Raw genomic sequence first — 25,548 nt, 5'->3', positions numbered from 1 at the left:
CAGTTGTCATAGTGAATGAGCGAAAAGGAAGAACGAGAAAGGAAACCCTTTTCTAATCTCTACTTGGACGACACAGGCACCCCAAATAGGAAGGCTGTTTGCTTTATTGGCAATTGAGAGAGGAGATGGGAGGCGGGGACCTCTGCTTCCTCTGGACCAACTGCTGAGCTACATCAGAAGACTGTCTGAGGGAGCGAAGATGTTAAAAGTCCCGGGCCTTAGTGGGCAGTCGCAGAAATGGACAGTTATGCAATGAAGTTTACCCAGTGAAGAATTGACTGGTACCAAAATCACCTTTGCTAACCAGGGAGATGAAAGAACAAGGCCATTACATTTTTTGTTTGTTTGTTTTCATTTGCTTTGTTTTTTTTTCTTTTTGTTTTGCTTTTTCCCTGATGACAACTGGGTTTTTTTTGTTTTGTTTTGTTTTTTTTGTTGTTGTTGTTGTTGTTTGTTTTGTTTTTGTTTTTGTTTTTTTTTTTTGCACATTATTGTATTCCAAAGAGGAATACTGATGTAGAAACCTATGAATTTTTTAGGCTTCATAGCTGACACTCTGATGTCTCTATAGAAATTTGTGTTTTCTTCTCAGTCTCAATTTATTTTCAGCTACTAATATGTGACTTGGATTTACTCAAAACACAAGTGTGATGGGATGTAGACTCTACATAGTGCCAACATGGAATGAGTTAGTAAATCTGTAAAACCAATGATAGACCATGTCATATGACCAATTTAGTAATCCAGGTGAATCCAAGTTGACCAAGTTGACCTTGGTTCTGAACAAGAGAATTATTTTAACCCTACAGATTTACTGTTCTTAGCCAATAAAAGGAGTATTATTTCCTAAGGTGAGAAATTAAAGAATTTTCGAGACACCTCCCTCTCTCTCTCTCTCTCTCTCTCTCTTTGTGTGTGTGTGTGTGTGTAGTGACGGCAGATGATTTGACTGTGTCAAATCCCTTGGAGTTTAACTCATAGGTGGTTGTGAACTGTTTGACGTGGGTGCTGGGAACCAAACTTGGGCTTCTGAATAGAGATCTTTCACTACTGGACCTCACCTACTAGATGGGACAGGGATCCATCCATCAGTCTCCACCTTCCTAGTGTGGAGGTTGTAGCATGTAACACTAAGCCCAGTTCTGGGCCTTGCTCCAACCTCCCCAAGTAGATTCCAGTGGTATCCAGTGGCCAATCAAGCTGATTACAGTAAGTAAATAAGTGAGCAGCAAACAAACAAAAGTCAGTTCTGAAGCTCAGACCCAACTCCTTGTGCCTGTGTGGTATGCATGTTTTCTTATTTATCTTGATGGCGGTCTTAACCTTGAGTTTCTCCCCAAACAGAACCAGAAGTTTGTATTATTACATAATAGGGAGTAAAGACTCACAGAGCAGGTTTGGGAACTAAGGGAAAGGAAAAACCAGTGAGAGGAGGCTGCAGCAGTCTCCCTGGGGGGGCGGGGGGGGGGAGACTGCAGCATCCTTGGTCTCCCTGGGTGGGTGGGTGGGGCGCTGCACCATCCGGGTCTCCCTGGGGCTGGGTGAGCACTGCTCCACTGAGGATATAGCACTCTGAAAAGTTGTGGAAACTCAGTCACTTAAGACAGTGCCTCCAGGGACAAAAAGGGCAATGTTCGTGAACCACAGCAAGGAAACCCCAGAGTAGAGGCAAACACAGTCATGTCAAAGGGTGTGCAGGGCTGGCATACACTAGACTTAGAGCCCGTGAGGTGTCTGGCTCCTCAAGAAGGCTCGAATAGGGTCATGGAATATTCTTTTTGGATGAAATGGAAATTCTTGTCTCTAGGGATGACAGAGCAATGCCTAACTTAAAATGGTTTTTGCTGTTATTTTTTTCCTCTTTTTTTGATGTTATTGTAAAAGAAGTTCCTTTATTATCCTTTAATCATTCATTCCTAGGGCACAGAAACTCATACTAACCTTGTGTCCTACAACATTCCCGAACTCCTTTCTTGGTTTGTGGATTGGTTTGTTCCTTTTTTTTTTTTTCCCCGGAGCTGGGGACCGCCTTGCGCTTCCTAGGTAAGCGCTCTACCACTGAGCTAAATCCCCAGCCCCGGTGTTCCTTTGTTTTTTAAGGTTTGAATTCTTTAGGGGTGTCTGCATATGAGATTATGTCCTTTGCAAATAGAAATAACTTTACTTATCTGTAGGAAATTTGATTTTAAGAAGCGAAAAGGTAGGTTTTCCCCATGCCAGGCTGAGCAACTTTGTAAGTAGCTGGAAGGCAGCGTCCATTGGAAACTGTGTTACTTACGGGGGTCCTGTGACTTCCCACATTACCAGATTCATCCCAGGAAGTGCAGGTTCTTTAGAACCAGCAGAAGGGGAGAAATCTGGCTTCTCACCAGATCAGGATCACATGGCTTCTGCTAGAGGAGTCCCAGGGTGACCAGGGACTCTGTGGAGAACATATTCACCCCAGGCTTCTCCTGAGGGACCATCCTTCGTGCTGACCCGTGCTACTTCCCCTTTGGGATTCAGCAGTCACCTGAGTGAATGCCTACCACCCGGGGTAAGGTGAGGGAGAAGCAGCTCTTCCCTGTGTGCTTTTAGGAAGCCACCAGTCAGCTCATTCCTGGGCATTGCTGCAGTCTCTGAGTGGAGCACCAGTGGCATCCAGTGGCCCATGAGGCTAATCACAGTTGGAGTCCTCCCCACCCTCAGGCAGCCATCTTTCCCTGTTTTGCCTGGTCAGGCAGTGGGCCAGGCTCATTCATGATGAACCATCTGGGATTACTTGGAATGCTCAATTCAGCATCTGAAGCAGAGCGTGACTGGTGAGCAGCAAGGAGACCAGCTGGACAGAGGCCCCGAGTCCATGGCGTTCCCCAGAGCCCATCGACGAGGTTCATGTGTCAATCCTCTCATTTTTCCTATTCTAGAAATAGCGATGGTAATTCACGATGTGTGGGTGTTTAATGACACCTGTGTGAGATGGCAAAGAAGCCCAGAGAGAGTGAATTCCAAGGTCACGTACTTGGTAAGTGAGCTGCTTTACCTTCCACATGCAGAAATGGAAACCAAAAGAACTTGCCAGGAGCTCCCCCCTCCCCCTCCCCCTCCCCCACAACCTCCCTCCTTTCCATCTGCTGGCTTTTCTTCCTACCTTCAGTCACACAAAGTGAAGCTGTATTTGTTTGCAAATGTATAGTTACAAGCTACAGATAGTGTAACTCATGAAACAGCACAGTTTCATGTATAAGTGGGATAAGTGGGTGTAAAGTCATTTACACCCATACACTTAGAGAATAATTATTTTCTCTGTTAACAACACTGTTATCACACAGGTGACCATGCAAGCAAACCAATGGTGCTTCTAAAGCTAGGGAAACAGCAAACCACACTGTTTAACACTGCTGTCTACCTGCTGCATGGTTTGAATGAGAAGGATGAAGATGCTTAGTTTTCCGGTTCTATTGCCCTTTTTAAAAAGTGGGCGGGGTTTCTAAGACATACGCATATTTTACATCTAGCGTAGATGCCATCCTACCGGATGTGATTGCAGGGCGGGCATTTATGTTTGGCATCCCCGTTATTGCTTCGTTTCCAAGAACTTGTGCTGTCCTGCCCCAGAGAAAATTCCTGTGCTAATTTGTTGTGAGAACTTCCTTTTATTGTTCATTCGTGGTCAGAAGAGCGATGAATTCTCACTTCTGTCTCAGCTTAGGGCTCATTGGTTCCTGGGCTGACTAGGCGTTGTTTTTAGGTACCTCATAGCAGAGCAGGCGCTCTCTCCTTGGTGGTTACTCACCTCCATGGTTACATAGTATCTAAGATGGGACCCTCGGAGAAACAGCGCCCAGCACCAGGAGGCCTCGATTATTCTGACTGGAGTCCTGTCGGATTCTCTTGTGTTTCCTCTTCTAAAGATACACACTGAAAGACTACAGCCAGATGCTGTGGAGTCCGTTTATGAGGAGACAATCAATGTGACCACAGACAGCAAGACCCCAGAAGTGTGCCTGCACCTCCAACAAGGAGCCAATTACACCGTGAGCATTTCCGCAGCCCCTCCCAGGCGCTCTGTGCCCGCCAGCCTTAGCTTCCAGACCGCTGGTAGGTGAAGGGAATGAAGCATTTCCTCCTGGGGAATTCTGAGCACAGATGTGGGGAACCAAGAAGGCAGGGGATTTCTGTCAGTGTGGGTGGAGGAATGAAGCTACTCCATGGGTAGAACCAAAGCAGGCGTAGTAGGAAAAATTCTTATTCTGTTGTCATACAGCTGAATGGCGCTGGCAATTGTTTTCAGTGAGTCCTTGGGGACAAGTGGTAGTAACAGAAAGGACATGGTGTTGATGTCATGAGTTTGCAGGTGTATGAGGAAGTAGAGGGTCTCACGGCTTATCTTTGCAGAGAAGCTGAAGAGTTGGCTTCTCATTTACTATGAGCTGCTCTGGCTGCTGAGTCAGTTAACAGTGGTTAAGGGGGGACAGGGGGCAGCCCTAGGGTGCAGAGGGATCTGATTGGTTGAACGGAGAGGAGTGGGCCCAAAGGAGTATTAAGAAGTAGGAACAGGAGCCAGACTTGGTGGTGCATGCCTTTAAATTTTGCCTTCTATAGTCTAGTGCCTGTGAGTTTGAGGCCAGCCTAGTCTATATAGCCAGGGCTACATAGTGAAACCCTGTCTAAAAGAAAGAGGAGGAGGAGGAGAAGGGCTGGGAGGATGGCTGAGTAAAGTGCTGGGCACACAGCATAAAGACCTGAGTTTGGATGCCCAGAACCCATGTTAAAAGCCCTGAGCAGTCATGTATCTGAAATCTCAGCACTGGGAGGCAGGAGGATCCCTGGGGCTTGCTGGCCAGCCAGTGGAGCCAAATCAGTGAGTTCCAGGCTCAGCGAGAGACCTTTTCTTAAGCATAAATGATTGAGGAGACCCAATGTTGACCTCTGGCTCATCTGCACACACATGTACCATATACACATGCAACCACACACCCATATAAACACATGCATGAACAAACACAGGCATGTATGAGAAAAGTAGGAATAGACTGCTGCATGTTGATTGTCATGGGATTTAAAAGATATTTCCCAGTGAGAGTAAATCGTGTGAACTTGATGGTCAGACTGGTGCAGCAAACACTTGGCCAACTGCATTGTTTCCAGCTCAAGTCGGTTCTTTTTTACAGAGACTTCAGGGTCAGAGAGATGGCTCGGAAGGTAAGAGAGCTCACTCTGCTTGCAGAGGGTCAGTCCCCAGCGGCCACATGGCAGCTCACCACTCTGCAACCCCAGTTTCAGGGAGGCCCATGTCCTTTGTGGCCTCTATGGTTACCCTCATACACATGCATGCATACACTCCTGGGGCTGGAGAGATGGCTCAGCGGTGAAGAGCACTGGCTGCTCTTCCAGAGGTCCTGAGTTCAATTCCCAGCAACCACATGGTGACTCACAACCATCTGTAATGGGATCTGATGCCCTCTTCTGGTGTCTGAAGACAGCTTTAGTGAACCCACATACATAAAATAAATGACTCAATCTTAAAAAAGAAAGAAAAGAAAGGAGAAGAGAAGAAAAGCTACCTCCTATATGGCTGTCACCATGTGTGAGGGAGATGACAGCCTACCATCAGGCAGAAATAATAGGTTTGCCTATTGAATAATATAAGGCCAACTTCGAAGCTAAGCCTCAGGATTTTTTAATGAAAAAAATTATTTTACTTCAGGTATATAGTGTGAGGAAAAAAAATAAGAAATTGCTCCATAATTAGGGACACTGTAGTGAATGACCTTCCATGGGCTTTCAGGGATACGCATCCTGAAGAGGTCCTCAAAGGCCTTCAAACATGTCTGCCACTGAGTCGGGATGACAGCGGTCTTACAGATATCTGATTGCCCCTCAAGTGCCTTTTCCATTAGGGAAAAAAATGTGATCTTTGGAATCAGATAGACCCGCTATGTATTTTGGCTCAGAGAGAGTTGTGGTGTGGAAGGTGCAGTGAAGGACGTTGAATTCAGGGAAATTTTATTTTCAAGAGACAGTGGAAGACAGTCTGCATTTAGGTCTTGTGGGCCTCCAAATTAAATTTATCTTTGATGAAGCACTTACATGTGAGCTCATGTTCATTGACGCCGCTTATTAATATCTCCCAGATTTTGGAGCTAATGGATAAGGAGCCTGGGGCAGGACAGAGCCCGGGGGTCACGTCTGCAGTGCTCTGTGTTATTGGCAGTTTAAATGGAAGTGGGTTACATTTGCAAGTTAACCTAGTGGGGGTTGAAGTTTATATGGAGTAACACTGACTGGAAGCAGAATATGCTCGACCTTTGCTCCAGTCCGAATTTGTGCACCATCGCAAAGGTCTGTCACTCTGTCCTCCTACGTTCTGCACATCGTGCTGTTTGGCTTTACTATCAAGGTGACACTACTTCCCCTCAAGTGAACGGGAGCTGTACACACACACACACACACACACACCCTCGGGTGAACTGGAGCTGTACATACATACATACATACATACATACATACATACATACACACACACATACACACACACACACTCATATACACACACACATATACACACACACACACACCATATAAACCACACATACATACCATATAAACCACACACACACACTCACACTCGAGCGCGCGCGACTGCTCTGGGGAAGTCTGCATGATTCTGGAATGCAGCCTTGCTCATAGAATCGTTAAATTTCACCCCTTTGACGAAGTTGGTTTGCTGACACCTTTGTCAGTTTCTTTCATTACTTTTATCAGCCCAAATTTTCTAGAACTTTTTTGTAATTTGTGTGAGGTTGGGGATAGAGCACCTGCCTACTTGTCTGTGCGTGTGTAGGGGCTGAGGGCTGACCCTAACTATTCCTCTATGTCCCACCTTTTCTGTTGTGTTTGAGACAGGGTCTCACTAGGTAGCCCTAGGTATCCTGGAACTCATTACATAGACAAGGTTGGCCTTAAACTGACTGAGACCCTCCTGCTGGGACAAGAGGTAGGCACTGCTGTTACTCTTTTTCCAGAGAATGGCCTCTTGATTTCTAAACTGTATTTTCCTCTTTCTACCCAGTTAAATCCATTAACTCTTATTATTTCTTCTCCACACTTTCCTTAAGTTGATTTTATTGATACATTTCCTAATGGTGTGTGTGTGTGTGTGTGTGTGTGTGTGTGTGTGTGTGTGACATGATCTCATGAAGCCCAGGCTATCTTCAAACTTACTATGTAACTGATGCTAGTCTTGAACTTCTGATCCTCTTGCTTCCACCTCACCAGTGCTGGGATTATAGATGTGCCATCATACCCAGAACACTTTTAAAGTTTGTAACTAGCTGCATGAAAAATTCAACACATCCCCACATTATTCCTATTAATAATAGGAATCCCGGAGGCTCCTCTCCCCCTTGCAGATTTAAGTTTTGACAGCATTCCTGAGACACTGTCAATTTCTCTCTTCTTCTTTGCTTTTAAGGTGTGACTTAATTGCTGTGCTGATTTCCTTTTGGCTTAAATAGTTATTTTAAAATGTGCTAATCCATGTTCTCTCTCTGCTCTTCCTTTCATCAGTTGTACAATCGCTGTGCTGATTTCCCCTTTTAAGACTTAATTACAACTGTATCACATCACCCAATTACCGTGATACATATGCAGGCATACATACATACATACATGTCTTAGTTAGGGTTTTACTGCTGCGAAGAGATATCATGACCATGGCAACTGTTCTAGAGGAGAGTACTTAACTGGGACTGGCTTATAGTTCAGAGGTTTAGTCCATTATCATCATGACCACACATGGGCAGACCTGGTGCTGGAGAGAGGATGCTGAGTTCTACATGCAGGTCTGCAGGCAGCAGCAGGTAGAGAGAGTGAGCCACTGAGCCTGACTTGGGTTTCTGAAACCTCAAAGCACTTTCTCCCTTCCCCTTCCTCCCTTCACCAGGGTTACAATTCCTTCAACAAGGCCATACCTCCAATAATGCCACTCCCCAAGAGGCTCTGGGGGCCATTTTTATTCAAACCACCACAATCCATTCATGCATATTTAAAATAGTATTATGAAGTTACCTGTTTCCTTATGATATACAAACTCCATACAGAGTTTGTTTTGTTTGTTTGTTTGTTTTGTGTCTCCTGTCTCTTCCCTTTATCTCCTTGCTCTGCCTCCAGTCCTAAAAAAAAAAAAGGTTATTTGTTTTTATTTTGTATGTTGGATCCTCTGGAGCTGGAGGTACAGAAGGTCGTGAGGCATCTGGTGTGGGTCCCTTAGAAGAGCGGCAGGGACTCTCAGCAGCTGAACTATCTGCTCAGCCTTTTCTGTTTAATAATTACACTCCAATGTTAATTACTTCTGCTCATATTTCATTGTGATGTACTTTGAGGATGTGTTGGCACCTCTGGACTTTATTGCTTGGTCGGACGGACCGTCTTCAGTGCAGTGGATGCTGGATAAGAGTTAGCACTGTCTCACCACTCCTTGTTAGATCCTCCAGGACTTCAATTGTGTAGTTTTCCTTCTTTCTCCATCTCTTCTGTAGTGGCTAATTGGTTTCCCCTGCATGATTTAATGCTACAGTTTTCAATATTCCTGACACATGGATAGATTCTCTCACTAACAGCATGGCTCGCTCTGTCTACCCAGCATCACTGGCTTTCCTCTTGGATGCACCGACTTCCTCACTGTCTTTGTGCTTTCTGTGTTTGCACAACGTGCTGCTAACTGTCCTCAAAAGTTGACTGGATGAGGCTGCCATGACAGCTCTGGGAGTAAGGACACGCAGAGCCTTTCTGGGAAGGGCTGGTATTTGAAGGGATAAGAAAACAGAGTTCCTTTATTGCTTCCTGGGTGATAAGTTTCTTTCCAGCATTTTGTTTTCTTTTTTTCTTGCCACATTCCTGTGTCTTTTGTTTCGTTTTCTTTTCTTTTTCATTGGTTCCACAGGTTTCTGTTTTCAGTGAGTCAGACAATGCAGATTTTGTTTTTCTTCTACAGTTGTCCGAATCTTTAAAAGAACCTATTTGGGTGTGTGCCTCTCTGATTACCAGTATTAGCTTCTCTCTGAGGAAGGAAGACAGAGCTGTTCTCTGTAGTTCTTACCCTCCTTTCCTTCGGCTGTTGGTCTGGTCCGTCTGAGCTTTGGTTTTCTTTCAGCTGTTGCTCACCATTTAACCTGACGTGTGTGTTTTAGTCAGTGAGGTGCATTAACTGCCAATCCTTGTAAGCTCCCTTCTCCAGTTCTCCCTCCACTTCTGCTCCCCTGTGTAGAGGACGGCTTCTGTCTTTTCTCACCGTGGAAATGGGGTCCTTTCTGAGCCCACGATTATCTGAGAGTGTCTTTTGTTGCCTTCCTTGTGAATAAGGGTTTGGGTGCAGATTAATTCTTGAATTTAAGAATTCTGTAAACAGATCACATTGGCTTTGGGATTTAATGCCTTAACGGAGGGTGAGGGGGAGGAGCCACTAAAGAGTAAATCTTGTGTCTCCCACAAGCTAAGCATGGGCTCCAGCATCCAGCCACTGAAGCTCCCCTGCCTGGTTTCTAATTCTATGAGGCAATCTGATTTTCAGTGTGGATACCAAAAAAGCTCCCTTTAACAGGAAAGCTAAGCGTTTAGTCATCTGTTTGTGTGCATGGTAAGTGTTGACTGATGTCATGCAAGTGTCACGTAAGCGTCTGGCCTGGTTGCAGTTCAGCAGTAAAGGAACCTTCTCAAGAAGCTTCAGTGTCTGGAATGTGAACACTGTGCACTTGTTCAGTCTTCCCAGAGCCCTAGAGGCCTGCTTCGATCTGTCCCCACGTTAGGAATGATTTCCTTCACCAAATCTCCATTCAGATTGTTACTTCTCTCCCAATTCACCTACGTGGAGCTAACTCCCTGCTTTCTTCTTTAAATGTTCATGTCCTTGTTCCTCTGCCTTCTGGGAATGTGTGCCATGCCTACTGTAAATGTGTGTGTGTGCAGGCACATGTGTGTACATTTTGCAATGCCTGCATGTGTGAACATGTGTGTGAACATGTGTGTATGTGTGAACGTGTATATGTGAACATATGTGAACATGTGTGTGTAAATGTGTGTATGTGTGAACATGTGTATGTGTGAATATGTGTGTATGTGTGTACATGTGTGCATATGTGTATGTACATGTTGCATGTGCATGCGTGTGTGAACATGTGTGTGCATGTGTCTATAATGTACTGTAAGTTCTGTTGTACACTTTCATCTCCTTTTTAAGACTCGTGTGGGGAATATCAGTTAGTTCTCTTTCATTTCTGCCTCTCTCAACATTTCCTTTCGAATACATTCTTCTTTCATTAGAATCATTTTGGATGTTTTAAAGAAATTATTATTGAAAGTAACAAACGAGAACTGCTTAATCTTACTATCATATGGCTTTGAAAAAAACACAGCAAAACAAAACTCCTGGTCCCTATACACACACCTCCCTCTCCTTCCCTTAGTGTGGAAGGATCGTTTCATAGACTTCTAGACTACTTATCCTGGGAAGACAGAGCTCTGTCTAGACTGGAGCATCCTCGTAAGGCAGATGTCCCTCCCTCTGACCTCCCTCTTCACTGGATTGTATTAATGTGCTTCTCTCTGACCACCCAGTGAAGGACTCATTGATGGTTGGGTACAGCTGTGGGGAAGCCCACCTCCCTGAGTTTGATTTCTGAGTACCTTGTTCTGTTGACTTGTGAAGCTGTGGGTCTCGGGCCAGCTCTGCTCTGCCTGGCTTCACAATGGTCCGGCAGCCTACTGAAGCAGCAGAGTTGAGCTGTCCTGTCAGCCCAGGGTTTTGTCACATGGAGCTCTTGGGTCCTGAGGTCTCAACTCAGACGATCTTCCGTGTTGCCCATCTCCAGAGTATGAAGGAATGACCGTTGGCACTGGCAACAGTACCAAACACACCTTCCGTCCCTGCTGCCTCCCAGAATGGCCAGATGAGTCTCCAGTCACCCCCTAGAATGTGCCGATCCCAGGTGATCTCCGAAGCTAAGCGAGGCTGGGCCTGGTTAGATGGGTGAATTGCCCGTTGACCTTTAGAACACACCCCGCAGATGTCCAAGCACCGTGAGAGGTGCTGTCTGTGTGGTTCTGAGTGCAGTTAGATTTGGGGGCTGACTGTGGCTGACTTGTCCTGTGGTCCATCTGGCTTCCTCCACGGCTCAAGTTCTCTAGTCCTTCCTTTGAAATTTGGAGTCTGCCTCCCTTGCTTGGAAGGCAGGTTGAATAGCTGCTCTGAGCCTCCCCATAGCCCAGTCTCCTTTACATTGTGATAAGCGTAGATGTCCTCACGTGTCTGCCTTGCACATGGCAACCGACCTTTCCTTCCAACCCAGATGCAAATTTTGACCCATTTTTAGTTATTCTCAGTCACTTCTGTCAGGAGTGGGTGTGGGAAGGAGAAGCCAGATGCCTTCGTTCCCAGCACTGTCGTCCTCTGAACTCAGCCTGTGATGGCTCTACCACACAAACACCGTCTCGAGTGGGAACCTGCAGACAGCAGCCCTGCTTGTCTTCTGTCTGTGTAGTCATAGGCAGGTACTGTTTCTCAAAATCCTATGGCTGCCCCCACCCCCCTTTTTGGATATCCTGTGAAAACTTTGAACACAGTGGCGAGAAGGGAGAAGTGACAGGTCCTCAAATTCTTCGAACCATATTTTCACATTTCCCAGTTCTAGTCAGGAGTGTTTGTCTCTGGGCTAATTGCCTTGTGCTGCATACGTTAGCAATATTGAAAGTGCTTTGGGCACTCCTGATTTTGACTGGAATAATTTGGATTATCGTGAGCATTTCTTAGGTGATGCAGACTCCTAGGGGAGACTTACATGTTAAACGTGATTGTAAAAGAGAGTCTCCCTGACAGAGGTTTGAGCTTTTGTTTGGGGCTTTGGATGTAGCTCAGAAGAGAGAGTGGTTTGGACTTGTGAGCTAGTGGGTTCAATCACCAACACCATAGAAAGAAAGACAAACAAACAAACCACCTTTTTTCCCCCATTGTTAGGACAGGTAAAAACATTTGCTTTTCCTTAGAAATTGCTTTGTTACCCCCAGACTCGTGGGGGGAGGTGTCCTTGATTCATCCTGGTCAGCCTCTTCTTTAATAAAGATTGCACGGATGTTCCCCCGCAGGGGGATGCCTTTTTCTTTCTTTTTTTTTTTTTAAATATTTATTTATTTTATGTGAGTACACTGTAGCTGTCTTCAGACACACCAGAAGAGGGCATCAGATCTCATTACAGATGGTTGTGAGCCACTATGTGGTTGCTGGGAATCGAACTCAGGACCTCTGGAAGAGCAGTTAGTGCTCTTAACCGCTGAGCCATCTCTCCAGCCCGCCTTTTTCTATATAATGGCCGGAACAAGTCTGCCTCCTGGTTGTTAATTACCTGAGCTGAGCACTAGGCAGCTGGAGGAATGCCGTCTGCTGTGAGAGCAGCCAACATTCTCTCCAGCCTCATCATCCACTTTCCAGTCATTTTCCGTTGGACAGCACTGGCCCTGAGGTCCTCACCCATAGAGTTTTACGCACCATTTCCCTTATTCTCAAGGTGTCTGTCTTCAGGACATTTTATTATGGCCCATCTAAGTACAGCTGACTGTCTACAAAGGTCACACTTTATGGCAGTGTTTCTGTATCTCCCTCGGTTCTCCCAAGCACCCATGACGTAACAAAGCAAGCTGGATGCATTGGTTTCACAAGTGAGAAGATTTAGGTTTAGAAGAAACCCTTCGGAGCCTCACCTGGCCAAGTTTGTACAACTCGGGAGTTTTCCTGGGAGTGGTGGCACATGTCCTTAATTCCAAGACCCAAGAGGCTGAGGAAGAAGGATTATGAGTAAGAGGCTAGCCTGAGTTACATGGCAAGTTGAAGGAGGCCTGGGCTACAAAGTGAAATCCTGTCTTAAAACACAAAACCAGGGATGGAGACTCGGTGGTTGGGAGCTTTGTTGCTCTCGCAGAGTTTGGGTTTTGGTCCTAGCACACATGTGGCAGCTCACAGCCATCTGTAACTCTAGTTCCGACGGCTCTGATGCGCTCTTCCTGCCTCCAAGGGCACACGTGCAGGCAAAACACTCCTAAAATGAAAATAAGGAAATCTTACAGAACAAAACCCCAAACAAGTGAAAAGCCATGGTTCAGTTGGTAAAGTGCTTACTGTGTAAGCCTGAGGGTGAGGTCCATCCCTGTAACCACGGAAACCGCCCTGGAGCAATAGTGGTGCACACCAGCAAGCCTAGCACTGGGGAGGCAGAAACAGGAGGGTCCTGGGTGCTTGCTGACCAAATAGTCTAGCAGAATCAGCGGATCAATGGACTCTAGATTCAGTGAGAGACCCTATCTCAAAGAATAAGGTGGAGAGCAATTGAGAGAGAGAAAGAGAGAGAGAGAGAGAGAGAGAGAGCACACATGTGTGTCATACACAGACACACATGCACACATATGTGCATAGCACAGACATAGACACACATGCAGACACACAGATGCTCACACACATACTCACATGCATGCACACACACATGCTCGTACACTCAGATACACACACACTTTCAAACAAAAGCAAACTCTAGAGCGAGTGCTTGAGCTTAAGTGTGTAAGGCCAAAGCTAAGTGCGTGCTCTTTGTGTTAGACACCCTACCAGCCTTTGAAAGTGTTCCAACTGCGCTTACATTAAACCACGATCTATCAGCTTGGTGATGCAACCTTTTTATGTGTTCTCTTGTCTTCTAGAAGATGGTCTCTTAGAAGATGATGGAATTTTCAATATTTCAGTATTTAATGAAACTTGTTTGAAGTTGAACAGGCATTCTAGGCAAGCTGGATCAGAACAAATGTACCAAGTAAGATGTCCCCTTATTCTTATCTCTTATAGGATTCATCATTCAAACAAACGAGTGATTCAGCCCCGCTCTGACCATGCCTTTGTCTCTTCTTGAGCTTCTCTCTTCCTCCTAATCCCTGAATGAAATCTTATGATGCATGCCTTTTTATGAACTGTGACTCTTCTAGGCAGAGCGCACACCCATGCTCTGGGGTGTGTCCTAGGAGCAAGTCTGTGTTAAAATACCTTTAGTAAACTCCCAAATGTGGGAAACTACAAAATGTGTGGGTTGTCTGCAGTGGAAGCCCCAGAATATGGAAAGACTCCGCACAGGGCGACTGTCCACACTGTTGGTGGCCGCTCTTTCTAGGAATGGGTACATGTCAGCGAGGAGGAACTAAGTTGACAAGGGTTCTGTGCACTGATGATTTTCTGTCGTTTTCCCTGCCTACAGTTGCACACTTACGTGTCGATGTGTTTTCTTAGCTTGCCTTCAGATGCACATACTGGGCGTACCTTTCTAAGACGCTCATCCAACTTTAGTTTCCTTCTGTGTCCAAGTTCAAATCAAAAGCAGATTTAAGAAGAAACCCGGGTTTACTTTGGTGTCATTTTTAGTGCCTAGAAACTCAGGCTGAGTACGATACAGTGAGAATTAGTTATTCATTCCATAAACATTTAGCAAAAGAACATCGTATATTATGACCTGAGAGTTTCAATTCAGACAAATAGGAACATACAGATAAAACAAACAACCATAATGGGATACTATTAGTCTTTGATAAAAATGCAAAAATAATGGAATGTGTTTGTGTGCACACGCGTGCACGTGCACGTGCTCCTAAGTATAATTTTTAAAATATTTTTATGCTTTACTTTAATGTGCATGTTTTGCCCACATGTACGTATGTGCACCATGTATGTGCCTTATGTCCATGGAGGTCAGGAGTGGAGGGTAGAGTTACAGGTGATTGTGTGTTACCATTGCCATGCTGGGAATGGAACCCAGGTTCTCTGCAAGAGCCAGCCAGTGCCCTTACCTGATAAGCCACCTCTCTACTTCTCCCTGACAAGGTGTAATGTTTTTATGTTGTATCATAGAAAATGTGTAGTGATTAGCTGAAGCGAGGGTGGAAAGGGGAGGTGTGGGCCTGGCCACGGAACAATGGCTGACCGGAAGGCAAAGAGGAGCAGGGAGGAAGGGAGGCAAGGAGAGTGCTAACAGGGGCTGGATGTTGAGAACCTTGTGTCCTTTGCTTTGAATTTGAATGCCTGTGAGGAGCCACTGGAGGATTTTAAGTGGGTGAGTATTTAGGTTTCCATGTTGGAAAGAATCCTAGAAAAGAGACACACTCAAGGGTCACAGTTTATTCTATGATTAAAATGGTTTTTCAAATTAGTACTGAAGGAGTTTTTAACCAAATACTTGGTTAAGAGAACAAGTGATTCTTGGGGCTGGGAGATGGTTCAGTTGGTAACGTACTTGCCACCCTGAGTGTGAGGCACTGAGTTTGGACCCCATCCTCACCTAAAGAGTCAGGTAGAGTTGTGTGTGAAGTCAAGCGACTTCCTTTGGCTGCTGGCCAGCCGGGCTAGCTGAATCTGTGAGCTCAGGGCTCAGTGAGGAGACATCTAGCCTCTGGCATCCAGGTGCAGATGCACACATACACACCCTAAAACGACTGAAGAATAAAATGGAAAAATACACTGAACTTTTAACCTGTCACAGATCCATTTATGTAATGTATGGAATATAGTTAAGTCCACTGGAGAAAAGTGAGTGCTCAAAAGCTGTCTGCGTAAGAGAATATACACGTTGCTCATACTGCGTATGAATATGCCATCCTTTATCATCAAGTGGTCCGGAAGAAAGGGCACCATGAGATCTTGTGCTCAGCTCCCTTGGTTAATGCTTTCTAGCATGGAGCACAGCTGTGGCAGTGGATGGCTGGAAGGAAGTGGAGGACGCTCATAGCACTGAATTCAAGAAACCCAAGTTGTGATGGTCTCTCTCTAAGGCTGAGGGATGAAACTTCTTAGATGACCTATGAGGATGGCTCAGTGAGTGAATGTAGTGGTGGAGGGTGGAGAGCCAATGATGTGAGCTTCAGTCGAACCATTAAACTGAGTCTCACCAGATAAACGATACTGGTTGATAATGTTTGATCCTATTATCCTGGGATCTTCAAAGAGCGCTTCCCCTGAGACTCACCATTGCTTGAGTGCCAAGATTCAGACCACAGTATGCGGGATGCCTCTGCATTCATCGGCTTCCGCCAGCTCTGATGGGAAGGAAGGCTCAAGGAAAGCCACGATGAACTCTTGCTTTCAAAGCACAGCCTGGGGTAGTTCTCGGGATACTAAGTACCCCGCACAGTGGGTCTTCTCTATGCATTCCTCACGATGAACAAACCTGAAAGGATTTCGCCCAGTAGCTTCAGTGCAGTGTCTCCCACTTGAGTGGGCAGCAAGGGATTGTTGTGGAATAGTCTTCTGTCTTGTTTATTCCTGCCTGTCATTGCTTCTGCAATTCAATCTTAGTCCTGCCCCTGACTGAGAGGAAAACTGGGTAGGTCGGGTGCAGGAACCTTGACTTTACCGAGGCTGCCCTTGGTTTAGTGCACTGGAGTCTTAAAGGTCAACCTCCAAAGATGAACAGGAGGAGGTTTCTGGACAGTCTGGAGACCTGCCAGGCAGCGGGAAGCTAACGCGGCGCTCTCTTTCCATCTGACAGGTGGAAGCTCTGGGTCAGAGGTGGTATCTAGAGAACTTCTATCATGCTGTTTCCTATAACTTCACGACAAGAGACCAAGCTCCTAAACTGTGTTTAGATCTGTTGCCCGCTACTGATTACATGATAAACATCACCCTTCTGAGACCCACCGAACTGCGCTCCGCACAAGTAACAGTAACAACCTCGGCGACAGGTAGGCACGGGCGCCTTTCTGCTTTGTACCTTGGGACACAAATTAGGTTTGAGGGCTGAGCGGCACAGTGCGGGCAGCAGAAAGGACAGGGTCAAGAGCCCTGTGTTCTAGTTCTAACAGACCACTGGCTTTAGCTTTCCGAATGCTGGGCTCTGACCAATCAGTCCCTTTGTACACTGTTTTGACTTCTAGAGGGTTCAGGCAAGGAGACTACATGGGGATTCCAGGCAGCCTTGGAGAGGGAATTCTATAAGGCTTCTGTCTCTCACTGCAAATTCAAAATGGCTTTTTAATCTCCTTCCTCGGTGTCCTTTTGACAAGTTGGCTCACTGTGCAACTGCCTCTGTTCCTTTAGGTTCATGAAACCCCTTACGTTGCATTTGTACAATTTATATGACATCCTCATCGTGTCTTTGTGTAGTTGAGAAATTATATATTTTTAAACTCGTTTTTAGAGTTCTTTCCCACAGCCTTAAGGGCTGTCCCGAAGGTACCAGCATTTACCATTTTGCTGAGACATTAGCCACACCTTCACTGCCTGGACATGTGCAGTCTCTGATCTTTGTGGAGGCATTAACACTAGCAGGGAGGACATTCCTCAAAGGAGGAATGTAAAATGTGTGCATTATGCCCACAGAAGCCATGGACACCCATAGGGGCAGGAACCATGTCATTCTGCTCCTACCAAGGCCATGCCGAACCCAGCAATCTTCCAGGAGACAGAAATGTTCTCTCTGCCGCATTGGGCACTGGCTCAGTCAAGAAGGCTCACAGCTGGGTGATGCAGGAGCATGGTCACATGTACAGAATAGGTCGTGATGGTCCATTTTAGTATGAGATAAACTAGAGTGCATCAGGGTTAGAGGAGGCGTGAGGTCCCTCCCTACCCTGACCAGTCTGTTTGTCTCAGCTTCTGAGGATTAGAAAAGAGCCCAGGATCCAAAATGGGGAGAGCGGCAACCCTAAGCTCCAGATTGTTCACTGGCTAGGCCTTTGAGTCCAAGGTCTATGAGATGGGTGGTTTTGAAGGGGTCTGAGTTCCAGCCTGTAGAAGAGGACAGACATTTCTCGAGGGTTTTAAAAACCACTATTTTGTTCTAGGTCAGTGATTGCCCTTCTGCATAATAGTTTATTAAAAACTGTTCAAGGGGTTGGGGATTTGGCTCAGTGGCAGAGCGCTTGCCTAGGAAGCGCAAGGCCCTGGGTTCGGTCCCCAGCTCCGAAAAAAAGAACCAAAAAAAAAAAAAAAAAACCAAAAAAACTGTTCAACATTCGCTAGTCTCTTGGAGTTTTTATTGTTGCTTTTCCAGCAGGCTGACTCAGAATAGGGTATAATGGTGCTCCTTGGAAACTCCTCCTTTGTGGGTTTTCCTGGAAGCCACATAGAGGCCAGCGATGTTAATGACACAGCTCTCAGATAGTGCTGAGAGACACAGGGTCTTCCCCTCTTTCCCTCCCTCCCACCCCTCTCTCCTTTCCTTAGAGAACCTACCCACTCAGGACTTCACACAAATGGGGCAAGTGTTCTCCCACTGAGCCACACTGCCAGGCCCCTTCTACCATTTCTTTAATTCTTTGGGTTTAGCAGTGCAGTTTCAGGGCTTTCCCTTTGAAGGGTCTGCAGAATGAAGGGCCTGCCCTTCCCTGGCCGGGACTCTGTTTCCTGTTCCTTTTTGCTCCTAGTGTGCCAGGGGGTGGGCAGTGACGGTAGTGCACTAGACATTAGTGCATTTCGGTCTGTCTCACATTTTGGCAAGCGTGGGATTATCAGGAAGCGCATTAGGCACAGTTTCACGGACTCCATCCCAGAAGTTCTGAGTCAGTATGCACAGGTACACACCCAGGGTCTGCCTGGCCAATTCTGCCAGTCTACTTGGGTTGTATTGTTTTAGCCACACACAACTTCACTACTCCTGGCCAATTACAAGGTCTGTGCAGGCAGAGGCATGAGAGGGAAGGGAGGGAGTTAAAGAGGAAGGGAAGGAGATTTAGCTAAAATAATTCTATAGTTCGATATCCAAGAAGCCACTGTGCTAAAACGGGAACTGATTGATACATTTTTCCTGATAAGTGATAATACCCACTTCCTTTATTCCTGCTTTCCCGATTTAGAGACCCCGAGTTGTGTGCTCTGGTCAGGACCCTCTCGTCTCCCAGTTAGGTTCCAGATTCACTTTTTGTAGTGAGAAACCGAATCTTAATTTTCCTTTCCAGGCGGGATTACACAGGATTAACAAAGTATTGTCTTTACTGTTGTGGGCAATTCCCAGGATGACCCTCAACGCAGATTATAGTGTGGTCATTTTAGAGAAGATTTAGGATAGAACAGGCTTCTCCAGCCAGTCTCAGGCTGAGCAGACAGACAGCAGTGGGTGGATAACCTATTACCTACTTCTTGGAGGCTGGGGCTACATGAAGTCCTACCGGCTGCTGCACAGAGAGAGATCAGCGTTTGCTCAGTAACACAGGAACTCTGTGCAACAGGAAATGTGACCCAAGGAATGGCGCTTCCTGTCAATCAGGTCTGGTGTTTACTGTTCCTCGAGGCTGAATGAGTGGGGAATTGTCTTTGCTTTGGTGGAGTAAGGAAGTGACCACCCTTCACACACTGTAGCAAGGGAACTGACCTCTGTTGAACATCAGGGGTTTGAACACAAATATCTGGATCATCCCAGGAGACTGCATTAGGAGAGCAACTCACAGTGCTTAGTGATATCCTTATAGTTCATTTATTTCAACATTGAAATTCTGCGATCCGTCAGAAAGACCAGTCAGGAAGGGAGGCATGCCATTGTCTGTAAGATTTTTTCTTTTTTCTTTTTTTTTCGGAGCTGGGGACTGAACCCAGGGCCTTGCGCTTCCTAGGCAAGCGCTCTACCACTGAGCTAAATCCCCAACCCCGTCTGTAAGATTTTTTAACACTTCAGTATTTTCACAAGGGTGTTCTGCCCTGAACAGGAGGTGGGGATTTCTGATTCCAGGGTGTCCCGTCAATAGGACAGTGGGTGGGCAGCTCTTCAAAGGAAGTTTGTAAGTCTGTTTTTATATTGCCCCTGCACATGGGTCTGGAGAGACACGTTAGAAATGGCTGCTCTCTGTAGATCTGTCATCTGTAAGGGAGTCAGTGAGGCATGACTGCAGTGACACCGTCTCTTTCAACATGAGATCTGGTACAAACTTGAAGTCACTGTACCCGAGACCAGGTCCCTGGATGACTGGTCTATGTCACTGGTGAGTAACACAGGCTTCTGATTGGTGACTGCTGCCAGGAGAACTGTGAGACTCTGCCCAGACAGTGTGATGGGCCCCAGTTCATCTCTGTATGATGTAGTTGCACACTGGTAGCCTGCAATCTTTCATGGTAATCAGATACTAAATTTATCCAAAGAAACATTTTCATAATATAACCAAAAAGCTCTCCACTTTGAACCTTTCGCCTCCATAGTTTCTTTAATTTAAGCCACTTGAAAAGTATCTGGATAGATGTAGGTAATCGAAATGACTTCAGTGTTTATAGAGAACTTATAAAAATCGTAGCTTTAATTCAGAATGGCAGTTGTTTTTTTTTGTTTTTTTTGTTTTTAAATCATTCTTTCTGGCAGTATCTGGAGAGCAACGATATCTTTCTTTAGGCTGCTTCCTACGAGGGGCCTGCAGGCCATGTCACATGGATGTTTGAGACTATGCATGTCCTGTCATTCTCCTCAGCACGGTTGTGCATGTTAATTCAGGAACAGTCAAGAGGTGGGAGCTGATCTCATTCCAGGGAGTGGAACTATAGAAAGCATTTCCAACCTCTCATCTTACTGAGACATAGTTCCTTTAACCGTCCATCCTTTCTGTTTAGTTCCTGGAGTGGAGGGCCTGAGAATTCTTCCTTTACCCTTAAAATGCAATCATTGTATTTAGAGGATTTATTAGATTAATCTGACAACCTTCTTAGGTACCTGGACTGTCCTTTTGATATTTATATTCAAGTATTTTTTTTATTTTTGGAATATTATATTACATTATCTTGAATTATACTTTTAAATATTATGTCTCAGTGCATTGTCCCCCTCCCCTCTTTGAAGACCCTGGTTGCATATGTTTTGACCTTTTGTGGGCTTTTTGTTTTGTTTTTTTCTTTTTGTTTTAGATCTCATTTTAGGATAGGCCTTTAATCGCAGCTCCTGAAGGCAGGGGCAGGCAGATGTCTGTGAGTTCAAGGCTAGCCTGGTCTACATAGTGAGTTCCAGACCAGCCAGGGCTAGTCAGATCCTATCTTGAAAAGAAAAAAAATCTTATTTTACTTCTAAATTTTCTCTATTATTTTTATTAAATTTTATCCAAATCTATTCTTTCATAGACATCAAGAAATTCAGCTTTTGTTTCCAACACCGTTTTGTTCTTTTCTTTCATTTATTTTCTGAGTTCAGACACTTCTTTTTCAATCATTTCCTGCTTTATGCCCATTTCTGTTTTAGTTTTAATTTTCTGACTGGAGATATCTTCTGAACATCCTCAAACGATTATTTATTGTGTTAATTTTTCCGCGTTTGTGGATTTTCAAAACGATAGTTTGCCCAAGCTGCAAGATTTTGTTCACAGAACCTTGTTTTTGAGCGGACACTGCTGTGGTCATCCAGTCTCCAGTGGTAGCTGAGGAGATTCCCGGGTTAAGAGCGCCCTCTTCAGTCAAGGGGTGAACTGCAGTTTCTGTAAAGCATTGCTTTTTTTGTTTTGTTTTGTTTTGTTCTTTGGTTGAGGATGCTTCTTCTATTCTAGTTTATGATTTTCCCCCTATGTGGGACCTTGTACTAACGTTCACTTTTCTTCCTATAAACACTAACTCCATGGATGAATGTGTGAAATTCTTCCTTCTTCGCCTTTTCTTTGCTGGGAACAGTGACTTCCTCAGCTGCTCCCCTGCACCGCGATATGTTCTACTTCCTCTGTGACAAGGCTGTGGTCACACTGGTCTGTCCCTATGTTTTCACACTGAAAGTGTTATCTCTCTCTTTGGGAAGGTCTCCAGCTCCCTCCGTCCCACACAGCTCTCTGTACAAACACTGGTAGGGCGTTGAGAGAACTTGGCTGGAATTTGATACTTTTGTTTGTTTTGTTTTTGTTTAATGAGGCTTTTAGGATTGCTGTGTTCTCTCTGCTTTCCTGTGGGTGTGTGTTTATGGTGTATGCATCTGTGTGTGTCAAGAAGCGTGTTCAGCTGTGTGTGCCCGTGCACAGATCAGGCTGGTGTGGGTGTCTTGATTATTGCTCTCCACCTCATGTTTTGAGACAGCTCACCATTTTGGATACGGAGGGGATCCTGAAATGGTGAGCATCGGTTTCAGTGAGCAGCCCTGAAATGAAATGAGCAGCAGTGAAATGGTGGGCACGTGAACTCAGGGTGATGCTGGCTCAGTTCACACTTCAGCCACTGAGCCATGGTCCCAAGCCAACAGCATTGTTCTCATGTTATTTTATCTGCTCCTCCTTCCGACCCCAAGAATATTTTGGAGAATAGGTAGATTCAGGTTCCAGGGCCATGGCTTTCCTTCGATCGAGTAGAACTCTGAAACTCTGTTGACTTTCCATGACTTTCTGTGTCTTACTGGTCCAAATCTTTCCACCTCGACCACCCTTGCCCCCTCCCGTCCATCCCCCCCCCCAGCCCTTCTCCCCACCCCCTAGCCTTCCCCTGCCCCCTGTACTTCATATATTGTGAATGTCGGACAGGTGGTATTTACCTCATGAGTTTGTGATGAGCACTACAGGGTAATTCATGTGGAAAACTGTCTGTATGTGACAAGCTCTACCTGTAAAATGCTAAGCATGACTTAACTTTATCTAATGGTGTGTGTTATATGCTCCTTCGTGGTTTTGCTACACTTACCTAGTGCATGAATCAAATCCCCTAAGTCAAATGCATGTTGAGAGCATCTATAATGTGTTTTGCTGTTGCCTCAATAAAACACCCTGGCAAAAGTAATTTAAGGGAGAAAGGTTTTATTCTGGGTCCAGTAGAAGGATGCAGTCCATCATGGAGGGGGAAGTCAAGGCAGCAGAGGCGAGAAGCAACGGCACACACCACACCAACAATCCAGCACAGAGGGGGCTGAATGCACACCACCGGTCCTCAGTTCACTTCCTCCATTTTATGAAGTACAAGAAGGGCCCCACCGTGGAGTGGCCCTGCCTGCAGTTAAGATGGGGCTACCCATATCAGTTATTGGGAGCATGCCCAGTAGCTAGGTAATCAATCCCTCAGCCAGTCTTCAGGCCAGACCCTGTCAAGTCCACAATGAGCTCCAACCATCACCAAGCAGAAACCACACCTTGTAGCATTTCCATTCCATTGGGGTAACGTCAGTTGCTTGGCTTTCTCCTTATTGCTAATGACTTAATTAAATGACCAAAACAGCTGTGCTTGTCACCCTCCCCCTCATTGAGAGCACAAAGAAGTAAAAGAACCCCACCCCACTCCCAGGCTCCCCAGAGCTCCGGGTTCTTTGTGAGCTGCTGCTGAACTGAGAGCAGAGAGGAAGAAAAGCCTGATATCACTCAGAGCCCCTCTCCCACAGTAAGAAGGAAAAGCAAACTTCCAAGGAGTCTGAACTAAGAACCAGATTTTTGTTTCCTGTGAGACATTCTTGCAGGTCTGGTTTAATCTAGATTAGATTGACCCAGTGGGTGGGGAAAGAGAGAATGGAGAGGTGACCAGGGATCCTGGAGGTTTCCCCAAGCACATGCACAACACTTCCAGTAGCAAAGATGATGGGGCATCTTGCTAGAATATTTTATTTCTTTATTTTTTGTCCTTGCAATATTTTTTTTTTTTTGGTTCTTTTTTTCGGAGCTGGGGACCGAACCCAGGGCCTTGCGCTTCCTAGGCAAGTGCTCTACCACTGAGCTAAATCCCCAACCCCTCTTGCAATATTTTTATAGACGATCTTTCTTGCCAGTTCATATACTTTTATCCCGTACTTTTTGAGATGATAAAATTCCTTGGTTTAAAGGTGTCTAATTTACTAATTTGCATATTATTGAAGGATATCGAATTTCCCCCTTTGAAAAAGTTATTAGAATGCATGGTATAGTGTTCCTTTCTAGATTTCTGAAATATCCATTTTCACATGCTGACATCTATGAACTCTCGAGTTGCCTTATGGTCAGGTGTCTCTCTGCAGTGAACTTGTCTTTGCCCATGTGTACCTCAAGTTGGCCCTACCTTACAGTGTCATCAGCTGATTACACCGTCACTCAGAGTGCCCAGGCTTTCTCCATGCTCCCCACAGTGGCTCTTGGTGAAAGGGACAGTTTGGTTCCAAATTGTTTATTGATTGTTCATTGAGGAAAATGGGTGCACACCACCTTCTCAGGGTGGACCAGAGATCAGATACCTTGTGCAGGGAGGAATGTCCAGGAAGGGAAGTTTATCAGCTAAACCCTCAGGGCCTCTAGATATCCCATTAGCACGGAGAACTCTGTTCTGGGGAACACAATCATCGGTCATGACCCTTTGTGGGGAGTGTGGCCGTGTGTTCTGAACCAGGAATCTTGGTAGGGAGGAGGAGATGCCTACTGTCCTCACAGGGTGCCAAGGGTCTCTGAACCCCTCAACCGAAATACTGGGCTGGGGGTGTATCTCCATCATAAAGTGATTACATGCTGGACAGAAGACTCTGGGTTCCATCCTTAGAGAGAGAGAGAGAGAGAGAGAGAGAGAGAGAGAGAGAGAGAGAGAGAGGGGATGGGTGGGTGGATGGATGCATGGATGGATGGATGGATGGATGGATGGGTAGATGGATGGATGGGTAGATGATGGATGGGTAGATGGATGGATGGGTAGATGGATGGATGGATGCATGGATGGATGGATGGATGGGTAGATGGATGGATGGATGCATGGATGGATGGATGGATGGGTAGATGGATGGATGGATGCATGGGTAGATGGATGGATGGATGGGTAGATGGATGGATGGGTAGATGGATAGATGGATGCATGGATGGATGGGTGGGTGGATGGATGGATGCATGGATGGATGGATGGATGGATGGATGGATGCATGGAGGGAGGTATGGATGGATGAAGGTGGCAGGTGGTCCTGGGTTCTAAAAGAAAGCAGGATGAGCAAGCTGTATCCTTCCATGGCCTCTGCATCAGCTCCCGGCTCCAGCTTCTTCCTCCTTTCTTGTTCTTGTCCTGCCTTCCTTGAGTGATGAACAGTGGTCTGGAAGTAGGTCTAGAGACTACTTTTCTCCCTATATTAGTCAAGGTTCTGTAGAGCAGTAAAAACCTATAAAATGAATATATATATATATATATAAAGGGAATTTAAATTTTAGAATGGCTTAAAGGCTCTGGTCTAACTAATCCAACAATGGCAGGCCATGGAGAGAAAATTCAAGAACCCAGTAGGTGTTCAGTTCACAAGGCTGGAAGTCGCAGTAGATGTTGGAATCCTGCAGAAGTAGACTCTAATGCCAGTGAAGGATTAGACTTGCCAGCAAGACCAGGGCAAGCAGGCAAAGACCAAAAGCTTCCCTCTTTCATGTCCATATACAGACTTCTAGCAGAAGGTGTATTAAAGGTGTGTCTTCCTGTCTTCAGATCCTAATTAAAGACTTGTGTCCTGTCTCAAGATCCAGATGAAAGATGTGTATACCTTTCTACCCCAAAAGTCCAGACTAGAAATGGACTCACCTACTTCCAACCAAGCCAAAACTGCTTTTTGGTCATGGTGTTTCACTGCCGCCGTAGAAACCCCTATTAGGACACTGTGTGTACTAGCTGTTTTTCTCTTGCTATGATAAAACACCATGACC

The 25,548-nt window shown here is 45.6% G+C and overlaps 1 protein-coding gene and 1 long non-coding RNA gene across 12 annotated transcripts in view; one reads left to right on the top strand and one right to left on the bottom strand.

The window, feature by feature from the left end:
- Positions 1-25,548, top strand: part of Susd1 (sushi domain containing 1) — a 123,341-nt gene that overhangs the window by 58,868 nt on the left and 38,925 nt on the right. For 9 of the 11 annotated variants that reach the window (NM_001427255.1, XM_006238212.5, XM_039111047.2 and 6 more), the window contains 4 exons: positions 2,907-3,004; positions 3,894-4,080; positions 13,720-13,829; positions 16,545-16,737. In NM_001427255.1, the coding sequence (NP_001414184.1) occupies positions 2,907-3,004; positions 3,894-4,080; positions 13,720-13,829; positions 16,545-16,737 (588 nt within the window). Of the gene's footprint in view, positions 1-2,906; positions 3,005-3,893; positions 4,081-13,719; positions 13,830-16,544; positions 16,738-25,548 lie in introns of those variants that run through there. The other 2 variants (XM_006238211.5, XM_039111052.2) reach the window with 2 other exon arrangements.
- LOC134486940 (uncharacterized) lies at positions 7,984-11,344 on the bottom strand. Its single transcript, XR_010066532.1, has 2 exons — positions 10,666-11,344; positions 7,984-8,156 (listed from the first exon to the last, which is right to left on the bottom strand). It is a non-coding gene; the product is annotated as an uncharacterized LOC134486940 (long non-coding RNA).

This window comes from Rattus norvegicus, chromosome 5 (genome assembly GCF_036323735.1).
Source record: "Rattus norvegicus strain BN/NHsdMcwi chromosome 5, GRCr8, whole genome shotgun sequence".
In the NCBI taxonomy this organism is placed as follows: domain Eukaryota; kingdom Metazoa; phylum Chordata; class Mammalia; order Rodentia; family Muridae; genus Rattus; species Rattus norvegicus.
This window is presented reverse-complemented; position numbering and strand designations above follow the sequence as displayed.